Source organism: Rhincodon typus, chromosome 34 (genome assembly GCF_021869965.1).
Source record: "Rhincodon typus isolate 14 chromosome 34, sRhiTyp1.1, whole genome shotgun sequence".
NCBI classification, from domain to species: domain Eukaryota; kingdom Metazoa; phylum Chordata; class Chondrichthyes; order Orectolobiformes; family Rhincodontidae; genus Rhincodon; species Rhincodon typus.
In genome coordinates this window covers 6,799,305-6,814,355 of record NC_063365.1, presented here as the reverse complement: position 1 = coordinate 6,814,355, position 15,051 = coordinate 6,799,305, and the positions used below count along the sequence as shown (strand labels likewise).

Below are 15,051 nucleotides of genomic sequence, written 5' to 3'. Positions count from 1 at the left end.
CAGCATCTGTGAAGAAAAAATTAGAGTTAACGTTTCGGGTCTGGTGAGGAAGGTTCTGAGGAAAGTTCACCGGACCCGAAATGTTAATTCAATACAGTAACTTAACTAATTAACTGTTCCAATATAGTGGCGTCCCATAAACACACCCCTTGGCAAAAAGGTAAATTCAAACACAGGCAACAGGGAACAACATCCAGAGAAACTTCAGAGAAAATCAGTTAGGAATCGCTTACTGAAGCTTGCAACTCTTCTGGACTCAATCATCTTGTGATTGCTACAGCTAAAAAAAAACTAGAAAGCCTGAAGTGGGAGAACTAGCCACTCCCCTTCCATAGTGTAACTGTTTTAAAAAATATCCCTAAAGGCCTCCTCTGATTGTTGACTCTCATTTCCATTCTGAGGACTCTCATTTCCATTCCATGTTCCGAGGAAGGGTCACCGGACCCAAAATGTTAACTCAGTTTTCTCCTCCACAGATGCTGCCAGACTTGCTGAGCTTTTCCAGAAACTTTGTTTTTGTTGTTATTGGGGAAAGTAATGCCTTGAAAACTTTTGAGTTAAGTCCAATGTCACTTAGAACTTTAAACAGCATACCTCAATCAGGTGCCTTCTTCAAAGACCTTACCAAGACTGCATTGGGCAGTTATGTAGAACAGCAGCATTCCATGCTAGACAGAAGTCATTCTGACATTGCTGTGCCCTTATCACACCCACCTATGTTACACTTTCAACTATCTGTTGAAAGAAGGGTGGTGATGAGATTCAGGAAAAACGCTGACTCTTGTCACTCCACTAAATGCCTCAGTGGGGATGGCACACACACTGGGAAATAATAACTAACATTGACTTTTATCCACCACTGTCCATTTAGAATTGAGATGAACAGAAATTTGTTCACTAAAAGGGGTAAATTTTTTGGTAAATGTTACCAAGACAGCTGTGAATTTATTTCATTTATTTGATTATGGAATGTGCACCTTGTTGACGAGACCAACAGCTACTGATCATTCCCAATTTCCTTTAAAAAGTGATGGTGAGCCACCTTCTTGTACCATTGCAGTTTGTGTGGTGTGGTATCCATGATGGCATTAAAGAGAAAGTTTCAGGATTTTGACCCAGCGACAGTGAGGGAACAGCAATATATTTCCAAGTTAGATTGGTGTGTGCCTTGGAGAGGAACTTGCAGATGATGATGTTCCCATAAATCTGCTACACTCAGCCTTCTAAATAGTAGTGGCTATGCGTTTGAAAGGTGACGTTGAGGGGGCCTTGATGAATTTCTGCAGGGCATCCTATAAATGGTACATACTGCTGCTAATGAACATGAGTGGAGGAGGGGATGAATACTGAAGGTAGTGAGTGTGGTGCCAATGAAGTCCTGGCTGGCGTAAAGCTTCTTAAGCTGAATATAATCAAACCATAAATCAATAGATTTTTCAATACTAAAGGATATGGCATTGGTGCTTCTCAACAAGTTAAAGAAAGCAGACCTCAAGTCAAAGGAGGAAAGATGTGTATGGGTTTTCAAAAAGAAGCGGATTTTATGCAACATAGAGAAAATTGAAGGAGGACATTCCAAAGTCTAGAATCTAATTGGATGGTGGGAAAGGGAGAAGCAAACAACATGATGCTGGATTCAACAGAATGAGAGAGGTTCGTAAAAAAGAAGGTTGTAAAACTGCAGGAAGTCACAGGGATAAGGTCGGACAAGGCCAAGAAGGAACTTAAATATATGGACAAGAATTTCTGATTTGGTCATTCAGCAACATGAACCAGATCTTGTTCTCAAATTAGTAGCCAACAAGTTGCCAAAGCATGAATTTTCAGAGCTGTTAGAAAATCCTGTCTGTGCCCTCAAATAGCAAAACCAACACCGACCTCTTCCACAATTTGTTGTCCCATTGGTAGGGCCTTCACAAAGTTTTGGATCATCTGCAATTGCTCCTTCTTTTTAACGCTGGTATTCTGATCATCTCTGCAAAGGGCAAGAAGCATGAGTTACAATAAATTCATCAAGCTCATCACATCACAATTAAATGTCAGGGAACATAGAACATAAAACATAGAACTGTACAGCACAGTACAGGCCCTTAGGCCCGCAATGTTCTGCCAAATTTTTACCCTAAACCCAAGGTCTATCTAACCTCCACCCCTACCTTATACTATCATCCATATGCCTATCTAATAGCCGCTTAAGTGCCCCTAATGAGGCTGACTCCACTACCCTCTCCGGCAATGCATTCCACGCCCCTACCTCTTACTGAGTAAAGAACCTACCTCTAATGTCTCCCCTATATCTACCTCCACTCACTTTAAAACTATGCCCCCTCGTAATAGCTACCTCCACCCTAGGAAAAAGTCTCTGGCTGTCCACTCTATCTATACCTCTGATCATTTTGTGCACCTCGATCAAGTCACCTCTCATCCTTCGTTGTTCTAAAGAGAAAAGCCTTAGCTCTCTCAACCTTTCCTCGTAAGACCTTCCCTCCATTCTAGGCAACATCCTGGTAAATCTCCTCTGCACTTTTTCCAACACTTCCACATCTTTCCTGTAATGAGGCGACCAGAACTGGACACAATACTCCAGATGTAGGCAAAACCAGGGTTTTGTATAGCTGGTGCATAACTTCACAGCTCTTGAACTCAATTCCTCTATTAATGGAAGCTAACACACCATATGCCTTCTTAACAACTCTATCCACCTGGGTGGCAGTTTTCAGGGAACTGTGGACATGAACCCCGAGATCCCTCTGCTCCACCACACTGCCAAGAATCTTTCCGTTAACCCTGTATTCTGCTTTCAAATTTGTTCTTCCAAAATGAATCACCTCACACTTTTCAGCCCAGTTCTGCATCCTATCAATGTCCCTTTGTAACCTAGAACAGCCCTCCACACTATCCACAACTCGACCCACCTTCGTATCGTCCGCAAACTTACTAATCCACCCTTCCACTCCTACATCCAAATCATTTACAAAAATCACAAATAGAAGAAGACCCAGAACAGATTCTTGTGGTACACCACTCATAACTGAGCATCATGTTGAATATTTTCCGTCCACTACCACCCTTTGTCTTCTAAGGGTCAGCCAATTCTGAATCCAATCTGCCACATTTCCCCCTATCCCATGCCTCCTTACTTTCTGCATGAGCCTACCATGGGAAACCTTATCAAACGCCTTACTTAAATCCAAGTATACCATATCCACTGCTCTACCTTCATCCACATGTTTGGTCACCTCTTCAAAGAATTCAATAAGGTTTGTGAGGCATGATCTACCCCTCACAAATCTATGCTGACTATCACAAATCAAACTGTGCCTATCCAAGTAATCATAAATCCTATCTCTCAGGGCCCTTTCCAATAATTTGCCCACCAGTGAAGCAAGACTAACTGGCCTGTAATTTCCAGGGTTATCCCTATTCCCTTTTTTGAACAAGGGAATGACGTTTGCCTCTCTCCAATCTTCCAGCACTATACCCATGGACAGTGAGCACAAAAAGATCATCGCCAAAGGCCCTGCAATTTCTTCCCTCGCTTCCCATAGAATCCTTGGATAAATCTCATCAGGCCTGGGGAAATTATCTATCTTCAAGTTCCTCAAACTTCCTAGTACACCTTTCTTACTCACATCCACCTCCTCTAGCCTACCAGCCTGTTTCACACTGTCCTCCCCTACAACGAGGTCCCTCTCAGTTGTGAATACCGAAGAATAGTATTCATAAAGGACCTCTCCTATCTCTTTAGGCTCCGTACACAAATTCCTTTTACAATCCTTGATCCGCCCTACCCTTTCTCTGGTCATTCTCTTATTCGTCACGTACATGTAAAAAGCCTTGGGGTTTTCCTTGATCCTGTCTGCCAAGGTTTTCTCATGCCCCCTTATAGCTCTACTAAGCCCTTTCTTCAGCTCCTTCCTGGCTAACTTGTATCCCTCTACAGCCTTTTCCAATGCTTGTTTCCTAAACCTTATATAAGCATCCTTCTTCCTCTTAACTAGTCATTCGACCTCTCTTGAGAACCAAGTCTCCCACACTCGACAGCATCTTCCCCACCTGCTAGGGACAGACATATCGGGGACACGCAGTGTGCATTCCTTAAACAATCTGCACATTTCTATAGTGCTCTTCCCTGACAGCATCTGTTCCCATTTTATGTTACCCAGTTCTTGCCTAACAGAATTATAATTACCCTTCTCCCAATTATAAACCTTACCCTGCTGTATGTACCTATCCTTTTCCATGACTATTGTAAAAGTAACAGAGTTATGATCGCTACCGCCAAAATGCTCTCCTACCAACAGGTCTGACACTTGGCCCGGTTCATGCCAAGCACCAAATCCAAAGTGGCCTCTCCTCGTGTTGGTCTATCTATATACTGTTTCAGGAATCCTTCCTGAACGCACTGGACAAAATCCGCTCCATCTAAACTATTACTACTAAAAAGTTCCCAATCAATATTTGGAAAGTTGAAGTCACCCATGACTAGAACCCTGTGACTTTTGCACTTTCCAGTATCTGCCTCCCAATCCGCTCCTCCACTTCTCTGCAACTATTAGGGGGGCTGTAAAAAACCCCCAACAAAGTGACTGAAAATTCTAGTTTTGCTCAAAACCCACCTTATTTTCAGGCTTTAAAGATATGGGCCAGAAAATAAAACATAAAAAAGACTTTGTCAAACCTCAAATATCATGTTGGAACATTATGACCAGAGGCGGTCACCCATATTGACATTTTGGTTAAATTTACATTTTTGGTTTCAAATTCTACTTCACTTACCCCCATTTTTCAGGAAAGCTTTTCCTGTGACACATCACAAGGGTTCCCAGTATCATCCCTAAATTTGTCCTGCCAACTCCAACCTGACAGCTGAAGACTAATGCAGGAGGGGGACTTTCAGAGTTCTGAAGAAGGAAGAGATTTGGAATCTCCTAAAAACATAAAACATGATCCAAGTGAACTTGGTTATTCCAAAAGGTATTTTAAGGAACAAATGCTTTCCTACTGTGATCTAAGTATAACAAACATATATGGAGCCATTTGACTGCAACCATTCTTCTCGGTGTTGTAATGAAGTGGCCATCTACTTTCTTCAAGTTACGGCGCCAGGATCAGGGGATTTAAATGTTCTATGGTTATATTAAGTGCTATATGACATTATTCTGTCTTTTCTTAAATGACGACCTGATGGCAACATTAAAAAATAACTCTGACTGCACAAAATAAGCAACGGGTTATCAGGAGTTTCAGACCAGGACAAGACCTTTACAGAGGAGGGACACAGGATCTATGCAAGACATACTTTTGTCTGTTGTTGTGTTGGTATTACAGTTCACTCAGTGAGACCTAGGTTGCTGTCTATCTGCATAGTGCAGTCTGAAGCTACCAATAGTAATGGTAGAGACATTTTGACATGGGTCCAGGAATCTCTCCTGCTCTTACTGCCTACCATTGGTGTATGTTACAAAATGTCTGACCACATTATGAATGCATGTTGAATGGACAAAGTTCAGAGGTAGGATTTGAACCCAGAGTTTCTAGCTAAGGGGCAGGAACACTACTCACTGCACCACAAGATCTTGTTTTGGTTTGTGTACCCAGATTTTGTGCACAAGAGCACCAAACTGATTACAGTTGACCAGGCTGAACTGATGTGGATTGCAACAGACCATGCTGAGGCAGGAACCGTCTGCTCACTATGTTTAATTACATTAATAACTTGTGCAACTCCATCACAGTAACTAGGAATATACAATAAATGCCACAGTGATGCCCACATACCAATATTTTTCCCAGTTTTCTGGCTTGGAATCAAAGCAGATAGAGGTTTAATAAACACCTTTACAGGATACATTGAAGCAAGATTTGATTTTCAAAACATGTATGACAAATTGTTGCAACTCTTTTTAGAAATGTATACACATAACTAAATCCAACAATACCTCAATAATCATTTAAACAGCAGCAAAAGCAAAAGCAAAAGCAAGGTGTGTTGCCGAACGAAGTGACCTAAGTTTGCAGGTGCATAGCTCCTTGAAAGTGAAGTCTCAGATAGAAGATTAGTGAAGAAGGCATTTGGCATGCTTGCCTTCATTAGTCGGAATATTGAGTGTAGGAGTTGAGATGTCCTGTTGAGGATGCACAGGACATTGCTGAGGTTGGGTTTAGAATACTGCGTACAATTCTGGTTGCCACCTACGGGAAAGCTGTTGTTAAACCTGATACGTTGCAGTAAAGATTTGCCTTTCAGAAAAGAAATGGATGTTGCTGGGGCTGGAGGGTTTGAGTCATAGGGAGAGGCTGAATAGACTGGGGCTTTTTTTCCTGGAGCGTCAGAATCTGAAGGATGACCTCATAGAGGTTTATAAAATCATGAGGGGCATGGATAGAGTGAATAGCTAAGGTCTTTTTTCCTAGGGTGGGAGAGTTCAAAACTAGAGGGCATAGGTTTAATGTGAGAGGGGAAAGATTTAAAAGGATCTGAGGGATATCTTTTTCACACAGAAGTTGGTGCGTATATAGATCAAGCTGCCGCAGGAAGTGGTGAAGTTGGGTACAATTACAACATTTAAAAGGCACCAGGATGGGTATATAAATAGGAAGCATTTAGAGGGATATGGGCCAAATACTGGCAAGTGGGACTAGGTCAGATTGGGATGTCTGGTCAGTGCAGAATTGGACTGAAAGATCTGTTCCGTGCTGTATGACTCTACGACTTTAATCTTCCTGTTGAGCAGCATACAATTTACTCTTCATATCACCATCATTAGATTCCATTACTGTAAAGTTTAACTCAATGCTTTTTGCAAAAATAAACATTATAACTTTTGTTCCACGCCTGACTTAAAGAGCTTGAAAGAGCCAGGGTTTTTTTTTGTTTACTGTAATCTGTAGAATACATACTCACACACACAAAGCTGCAGAAGTTCTGACACTTTTGCACTAAAATGGTCAGCATGCCCAGTGCAGATAGTTTGTCTGCACTGCACAACCTGCCCAAAAATGGCAAGATAGGAATGGAGCATGATGGGCAGGAGAACGTCAGCCAAACTGTTTTAGGAAGGATGAAGCAAAGCAGACAGACTTGGAACACTGCAGAGTCAAGACCACTGTTTAACTTAATGCTTTCAACTAATGAATCACCTTCAGCTTTAAACGTGCAAAGAACAATCTGTAATTTATCTTTAAAGATACGTTCAGTATCAAAAGAAAGGAAACTTTCAAAAGCCCTTGTCTTCCCTAAGCACCTCCTCCTGAGTTCAGGTTGGACACCAACTTACATACCCGTCTCCACACCATAATCAAGCTCATGTCTAATACACACCCGTCCATTCCTGTCGGCTAGGTCAAGTTAAAGTGGGGGTTTCTATCTGAGCATATGTCACAAGGTATTCACCACTGCAGGTGCTGTACCCTGAATACAGTCAGGCACATCTTCAGCTGTTGCCAACCCCACTGGAAAACCTCATGTATATTGCCAGGACACAATCATGTAGGTACAGAGCCCGTAATGCTATAGCGCCGAGTGTGTTCTCTCAAAGTTCCCTAGTTGCTTACGGAATGAGCCACATTTAATCAAGGACCCAGGTTCAATTGCAGTTGTTGACTGGATGAAATAATCTCAGTTCAGGGCTGCAAGTGTGTTAGGAGTTGCAAAGTTGGCAAAGGGCATAGTTTCTCAGTCAATATCCAGGTCCTCTAAAAACACATAAGTCTATGCTCTGGAAGGGCCTCTGCCCACCCCTTTCCCCTATCAGCATAACTTTCTATTTCTCTTTCAAGTGATAATCTAGCCTTCCCTTAAATACATCTCTGCTAATCATCTCAAGATATTCCTTGTATAATTGAGCTCCTCAAATGAACCGCTGTCTGGGTAAAGAAATTTCTCCTGAATTAATTATGTAACTTTTATACTTGAGGCCCCTAGAAACATGTTCCCCACAGCCGCCCTTATCAAACCTTTTCAAACTGCTACAAACCTCAGTCAATTCACCTCTCAGCGTGCTCTTTTCCGGAGAAAATAGCCCTGATCTGTGAAATCTTTCCCGGTTGAGTGATACCAGTACCAAGAGGTTACACCTTCCAAATCATTTTTGCACCTTCTGCAGTGCTTCTACATAATTTCATTATAGTTGTTTGTTAGCACAGTCCAACAGTATTGCTGAATAAAGAGTTGTCTTGAAGAATACTAAACCTCAAAAGGAACAACAGTTTATATTGCATGAGAAGAGGATGTAGATTGGTTGGCGAGGAGTCCATTTGCCAACCTACGGCTTCTTGCCAGGCAATATTAGCGATACTAACAGCGTCCGCATTCAAGAAAAAAAAAAGAGAAAAACAACCTCAATTCAATTGTCTGCATGTGCACAACCAAGCAATGAAAGCATTGAAAATACAACATGCAAAAAAATGTGCAGCTCATTTTCTTTTGCTAAGCGTCATCGTATACATTCTCCCTCTCTCTGTTGCTCTTCTAGGCCCTGTGTCTGCACTGAAGCAACTAACCATGATAGAGATGAGGGTAGCACAAAGCCAAGTGTAAGTGGCGTGGCAGCATCAAATTTGCTCAACAACACAACATAAACCAGGAAGTGGATTTCTGGCTGGAAGATGCAGAGATAGCTAATATCCTTGGGGGATGCATATATAAAAATATTTCACTGTAAACAAAGAGGAAAAATGGTATATTTCCCCCGCAGGGCTTTTAATCCCCTTGTACTGTGAGCCAGATATTATCAAATCCCTGCTTCAGCATAGACTGGACTGTGCTGTTCGGGCATAAAATTCCACATTTACAGAAAATGTTCTCAAGGGAGGTGGTGTGTCACTGGCATTTTCCTAGCCATTCCTTCAGGAGACAGTACTGACCGCTCTCCTTGTAGTCTGTGGTGAATGTACTATTAGGGAAGGACCAAACACCTTGCACAACAGAGTGGATTTCTCAGCTATCACAAGGCAATTAAAAGTCAACTATCTGGAGTGTGAGAGTGGAGTCACACAAAGGACAAACTGAGCAAGGGCACCAGGTTTCCTTCCCTATTCAGCAGCTCTATCACATTCTTTATTATTTCTGCACTGTATTTTTAAACTGAACTCAAAACTAAAGCAAAGAATTGTTACAACACAGAAGGCCATTCAGCTTGACATTTCTGCGACAGCTCCCCAAATGACCTCCAAAAGTCATTCTGTCAATTCTCCCTACAATCCTGCACATTCCTCTTTCTCATAAAAGAATCTAACTCCCTCTGCGAGGACTGAATTGAATTTGCTTCCACCACATTGTCAGGCAGTGATTCCCAGATTCTGACAATTCACTATGTGGAAGGTCATGGAGGTTTTACAGCTTGAAATGAAGTCCTTCGGCCCTTATTGTCATCAAAATACCATCTATTGCAATCCCATTTTCCAGCCCATATCTTTGTATGCTATGACCTTCCAAGTGCTCATCTAAATAGCTCTTAAATGTTTTAAGGGTTCCTGCTTCTACCATCACTACAGGATGAAATTGCTGAAACAAAGTAGGTGTATTGGGAGGAGGGTGACTCATGATCATTATATGGCTGAAACTTGAAGGAAGCATAATGGGAACTAACCAATTTTAACACAAACCTTTCATTATAATATGCTTGTCCACAAACACCGCACTGATTTACTGACGGAAAATGGAAAAATGGCCTGACCACTTGTGAACAGCCTGCAGTAGATCCCTAAAGTGGAAGGATACTTAGGATCAGGAAACCAAGTAGCCAAGGCACTCAAGTGCAACTACATCCAAACAAGAAGAACAAGAAGACTTGCATTTACATAGCATCTTTCCTGATCTAAGGACATCCCAAAGCACTTAACAGCCTTACAAGTACTTCTGAATTGAGTTGCTGTTGCAATGTAACCTGTATGCAGCAAGCTTCCACAAACATCGTCTATATTAGGGAGTTGCTGGTCTGGTGGTTATGCCACTGAGCCATAATCCAGAGCCCCAAGCTATTGATCTAAGCACACAAATTCAAACCCTACCATGGCAATTAGTGGAAATGAAATGTAATCATTCAATAAAAAGGTTTAAGAATTGTGAAAATACTAAATAAAAACTGAAAGAACTGTGAATGCTGTAAATCAGGAACAAAAACAAAGTTGCTGGAAAAGCTCAGCAGATCTGGCAGCATCTGTGAAGGAAAAAACAGAGTTAACGTTTTGGGTCCGATGACCCTTCCTCAGAACAGTTCTGAGGAAGGTTTCTGAGGAAGGGTCATCGTACCTGAAAGGTTAACTCTGTTTTTCCCTTCACAGATGCTGCCAGACCTGCTGAGCTTTTCCAGCAACTTTGTTTTTGTTTGTTGTTTAAGAATTGAGGGTTCATCTTACTAATGGTGACCATTATAATATATCTGGTTTTTGCAAAATTACACCTGGTTCGCTTATGTCTTTTGAGGAAGGAAGTCTGCCATCATTACCTAGTCTGACCCACATATGACTCCACTCCCACAGCAATGTAGTAAACTCTTAAATGATCTTTGAAATGACTAAGCAAGCCACTCAATTCAAGGGTAATTAGGGATGGGCAACAAATGCTGGCCTTTCCAACAATGCCTACATTCCATCAATGAATAATAAAATACATGACAAAGAAGCAGGTAATCTGGTCGGTTTGTGATGTTGTCAAAAGGATAAATATTGACTAGGTCACTATGAAGATTGTCCTGACAGAGCAAAAGGAATCTTGGTTTCAGATTTCCTCCAGAAGATGAAACCACAGACATTTAAGCTCACAGAAGGGTTGATCTGGCATGTAGGCTCAAGTGTCTGAAATAGGACTTGAATGTATGACTTCTGAACCCAAGGTTTATGTGCCATCCACTGAGCTACAGCAGCCCTGTTGTCAAGACCTTCCACAAGAATACGAGATTAGAAAAAGTTCTGCAGATTTTCAATTATCCTAAGGAAACCGCACACTTACCCTGAGTGAATTAATAAAGACATCTATCTGTGACTGTAGTGGTAACCCATCCACAGACAGCGGTAATCGATAGTACCTAAAACAGCAGGCATCAAACAAGACATTATCACAGATAGGAATGAATACACACAGCTCCAGTCCATTAGAAATCCTTATACAATCACCTATTAGCGGTTACATATAATTGTTCATTACTAAGATCCATGGGATGAAATGTTAGTGGCTGAACAAATTGTGCATAAATAACAATTTGTGAAGGAGTTCTCAACATCTTGACTTGGATTACAGTTGAGGTGTTGGTTTTCTTCTTCCAACATACGTTGAGAATGAGTCAGGAAAATAATTACACAAGATGAAGAGAGAAAAAGTGTAATGGGCAGTGGAAGAAAGGGGTTCTAAGTTGTACATTGTTGAGTTTGAATGGAGCAGATAATTAGCACTAAGTGATCTTTGTTTGGATGTGGATATTACAAAAGTCTATTCATCGCTTTGGACTGCAACATGCATGTAAATTTGTATGTTGCCATGGCAACTCAGACTCTTTGGGAGGTTGGCTGCCATGGATCAGATTGGTGCCAACAACATAGATTCATTCCCTATTCTGGCTGGGGTATATTCGGGACCTGCCTGTTTGTCTGACATGGCTAGAACAATGTGGTACTACGGGTCAGACCTGCCTTTGGACAGAGAATTCAAAATGTATAAACGTGGAATCAGCATTCTGGACAAGCTACAGGTTGAGTCAAGCTGGGGAGTTTTAAAACTCTTCAAATAGATTTGCTGTTTAATACAGTGCATCAAAATTTTGGAAATAACTCAATGGTGTGTGTGTGTGTGTGTGTGGAGCTCCATTCGGGTATGGGGGGAGGATCGGAAATTTAGGCACTGGCATTGTTTTCAGTAAAGTCATAAACATGTGCTTGCCAGTAGGTTACTGGTGTCACTCAGTCATTGAATCCATCCTTAACTGAAGCGCAGGTTTCGTTGGCATCTCCTTTTGATGTTAAGTAATTTCATATGAATATGCATTGCAGAACAAGTCAATCATTTAATCATCTAGCCAGCTCAACTGGGCCAAAGGAACTTTTCTGCTCCGTATGAATCTATGAATCACTCTACAACTCTGCACCAGTTCTAGTGCAACCTCAAACAGGTGGAAATCTGTAGTTTAGAACTTGTTTTGAAAGGATCTGCTAAAACTACCCAACTTAACTTGAATGTTAAAAAATAGCCATCTGGAGCACACAAGGGCTCCCAACAGACACAGTAATTTCACACAATGGCCCACTGCATGCATTCAGCATATGATGCTGCGTACTATTTCAGGGACAGCCCCTTTGCTGCAGAAAATAGCAGCAGGAATAAGGCCTTCTTCACTGCCTGCTGCACCTCTTGGACAACATGTCAAATAAAAATCCCTTTTGCCTACTCAAGGAAATACTAAATACACTAAGGAGGGTTTGAAAAAGTGCAATGAGTACCTTGGGTCCTGACATCATTTCTTCCTCTACCCCTAAAGTCAAATGATTGATCCTTCAGCTCATTGTCAATTTGTGCCAAGCTATGGGTCAATGTGGCATCAGAAAGTTGTGGCCTTCAATGACATGTCTCTCCTTCAAATATCAGCCTGAATTCTGAGCTGAAGTCATGTGGTGGAATACAGAGGGAAAAGAACTCCCATCTGTGCTAAGAACATCAGAGGAGCAGGAAGGCTTTCAGAGATAATAGGAACTGCAGATGCTGGAGAATCTGAGATAACAAGGTGTAGCGCTGGATGACCACCGCAGGCCAAGCAGCATCAGAGGAGCAGGAAGCCTTCAGAGATAGTGGCCTGCTGTGTTCATCCAGCTCTACACCTTGTTATCTCAGATTCTCCAGCATCTGCAGTTCCTACTATCTCTGTGCTAAGAACATGTTCTTTTCCAAGGCACTTGATGTAATGCAGGACATTTAAAATAAACAGCAAAGAAAGGTTGGAGTAAAACAGTGGGAAATATATCTCCTTGAAATAAACATGGAAATGTCGATGGAATTTTAGAAGAAAGTGAGTAAGCTGTAGCGTTGCATAAAGGTGCATCAGACTAAACAATACTAACTAGGGCTGTGAATTGAACATTTATTTTGTTCACAGGCACATTGTATCATGGCCTGATTACTGGCAAGTTTGAGCTTCCAACAATTTTCATTTTGCTCTTCCTCACCATCTCATTCCATTCCAGTACATATTGAGGTCTTGTGTTGTAGTGGTGGTGTTCCGACATCTGGGCCAGAATTCCAGGCTTAAGATGTACATCGACATTTGACAGAGACAGGAAGGAGTGTTATATTGCAGCAAGAGAGATTAATCATCAATCTGATACACCTAAGGCAAATGTTAGGGTGAGGGTTTCCTACTTGGCCAAAACTGTATGATCCCTGCAGCACAACAGCCTCCCCACATTAAGAGAATCCACTTGCAGATTCTTGCCATGAGCAAGCGTCACCCTTGTGCTGAGGGCACACAACACAGACACACAAAACACGCACAATTAGCCAGCTCATGAGGTAGCCATTGTAATGGCTCGCACAGGATTTGGCATGTTATACGTGACAGCGTCATTGGGAAAAAGACATTGAGATAAACGCTGTCTTTCATCATGGTCATTTAACACCAAGGTTAACGCAGCCTTTAATATACCTCACCCAATTTGTCAATCTTTGCAGGTATACCTGAACAGAAAGAGGAGGTTAGCGACTAAACTGTTGGCTTGGTGGGGTGAGTCACACCTAACCCAGATCCAGATATACCCTCCCCTCCTCTCCCCACCAAATCCAGCTCTGCACTCTACCACAGCATAGTCCCACATCAGCCCTTTAACTCCCCACCCTCTTGTCCAATCCCTTTCCCCACACTCACTCCAGCAAGGTATTTGGACAATAAGCAGAGATCCTGCATCTGTCCCCTGCCACTTGTGCTGGCTGTGCCATCTCCAGAAATGCTCGGTTTCCAGGCTGCCAAACAGCAGAACGGACAGAGATAGAGGAGAGGTACAAGGAAACTGTGACTTTAACGAATGGTACATGTTGCTATCTTCATCGGAGGAGAATGAGTCTGCAAAGCTAGAAATGAGTTGCTATCTCTTAACCACAGAAACCCTACTGTGTGGGTGCAGGCCATTCAGCCCATTGAGTCTGCACCGACCCTCCTAACAGCATCCCAACCAAACCCACCCCTGTACCCTATCCCCGTGACCTTGTATTTCCCAAGGCGAACCTACATGTCCCTGGACACTACTGGGCAATTTAGCATGGCCAATCCACCTAACCTGCAAATCTTTGGAATGTGGGAGGAAACCAGAGCACATGGAGGAAGCCCACGCAGACACAGGGAGAATGTGCAAACTCCATACAGATGGTCACTCTAGGGCAGAATTGAACCCGGGGGCCTGGCACTGTGAGACAAAAGTGCTAAGCATTGAGCCAATGTGCCGCCCTTTCTCTTGGTGGAACATGGATATTTCAGCTATTTTTCACATGGTCATTGAAAAATGTTCCTTCAAGTATTTATTTTTCCTTGAACAGATAATTCAGAAAGGGGCCACTCTAACAATCCTTTCAGTGACAGTAGGCGTGCCCAATTTGTGTTGCATGCTGCTGAAGTTACATGTTGTTTAATCACAGAATCAATAACAATTAAAACAGACCTATGAGCTCACATTGCTTACCGACAAGATGGCTTGGTAAAGAAAGGTCTTTTGTAAACCTCTTCTGTTACATTGATATCCTCTTCACTGTAAATACAGATTGTCCGAGGCTCATCCTTGAAATGTTCTATGTCGTTATAGACATAATTGATGTTTTCATTCAACTGAGCAAAGTTATAAAGCTGAAAATTGAAAGTATACAACGGGTAAAATTTTCATTTCTCAAACATAATATCACTCTATCTGAGTACAGTCTTTATTTTGTTTACTGCTTTAACATACTTTGTTTGTGTTCAGTGGTATGCTCAACCTCTCTGAGACGGCCTCATAATACAAACACTGGCTATTAAGCCAGAAAATTTCCAGTAATCATGCCCTTATTGAATTGAGTGAATTCATTTTTGCTATTGGCCT

The 15,051-nt window shown here is 41.9% G+C and overlaps 1 protein-coding gene across 2 annotated transcripts in view; it reads right to left on the bottom strand.

The window, feature by feature from the left end:
- LOC109927499 (paladin-like) overlaps positions 1-15,051 on the bottom strand; it is a 222,742-nt gene that overhangs the window by 136,063 nt on the left and 71,628 nt on the right. For both annotated transcript variants that reach the window (XM_048616323.1, XM_048616324.1), the window contains exons 6-9: positions 14,659-14,819; positions 10,955-11,030; positions 4,780-4,931; positions 1,879-1,975 (exon numbers count right to left, since the gene is read on the bottom strand). In XM_048616323.1, the coding sequence (XP_048472280.1) occupies positions 1,879-1,975; positions 4,780-4,931; positions 10,955-11,030; positions 14,659-14,819 (486 nt within the window). The remainder of the gene's footprint in view (positions 1-1,878; positions 1,976-4,779; positions 4,932-10,954; positions 11,031-14,658; positions 14,820-15,051) is intronic.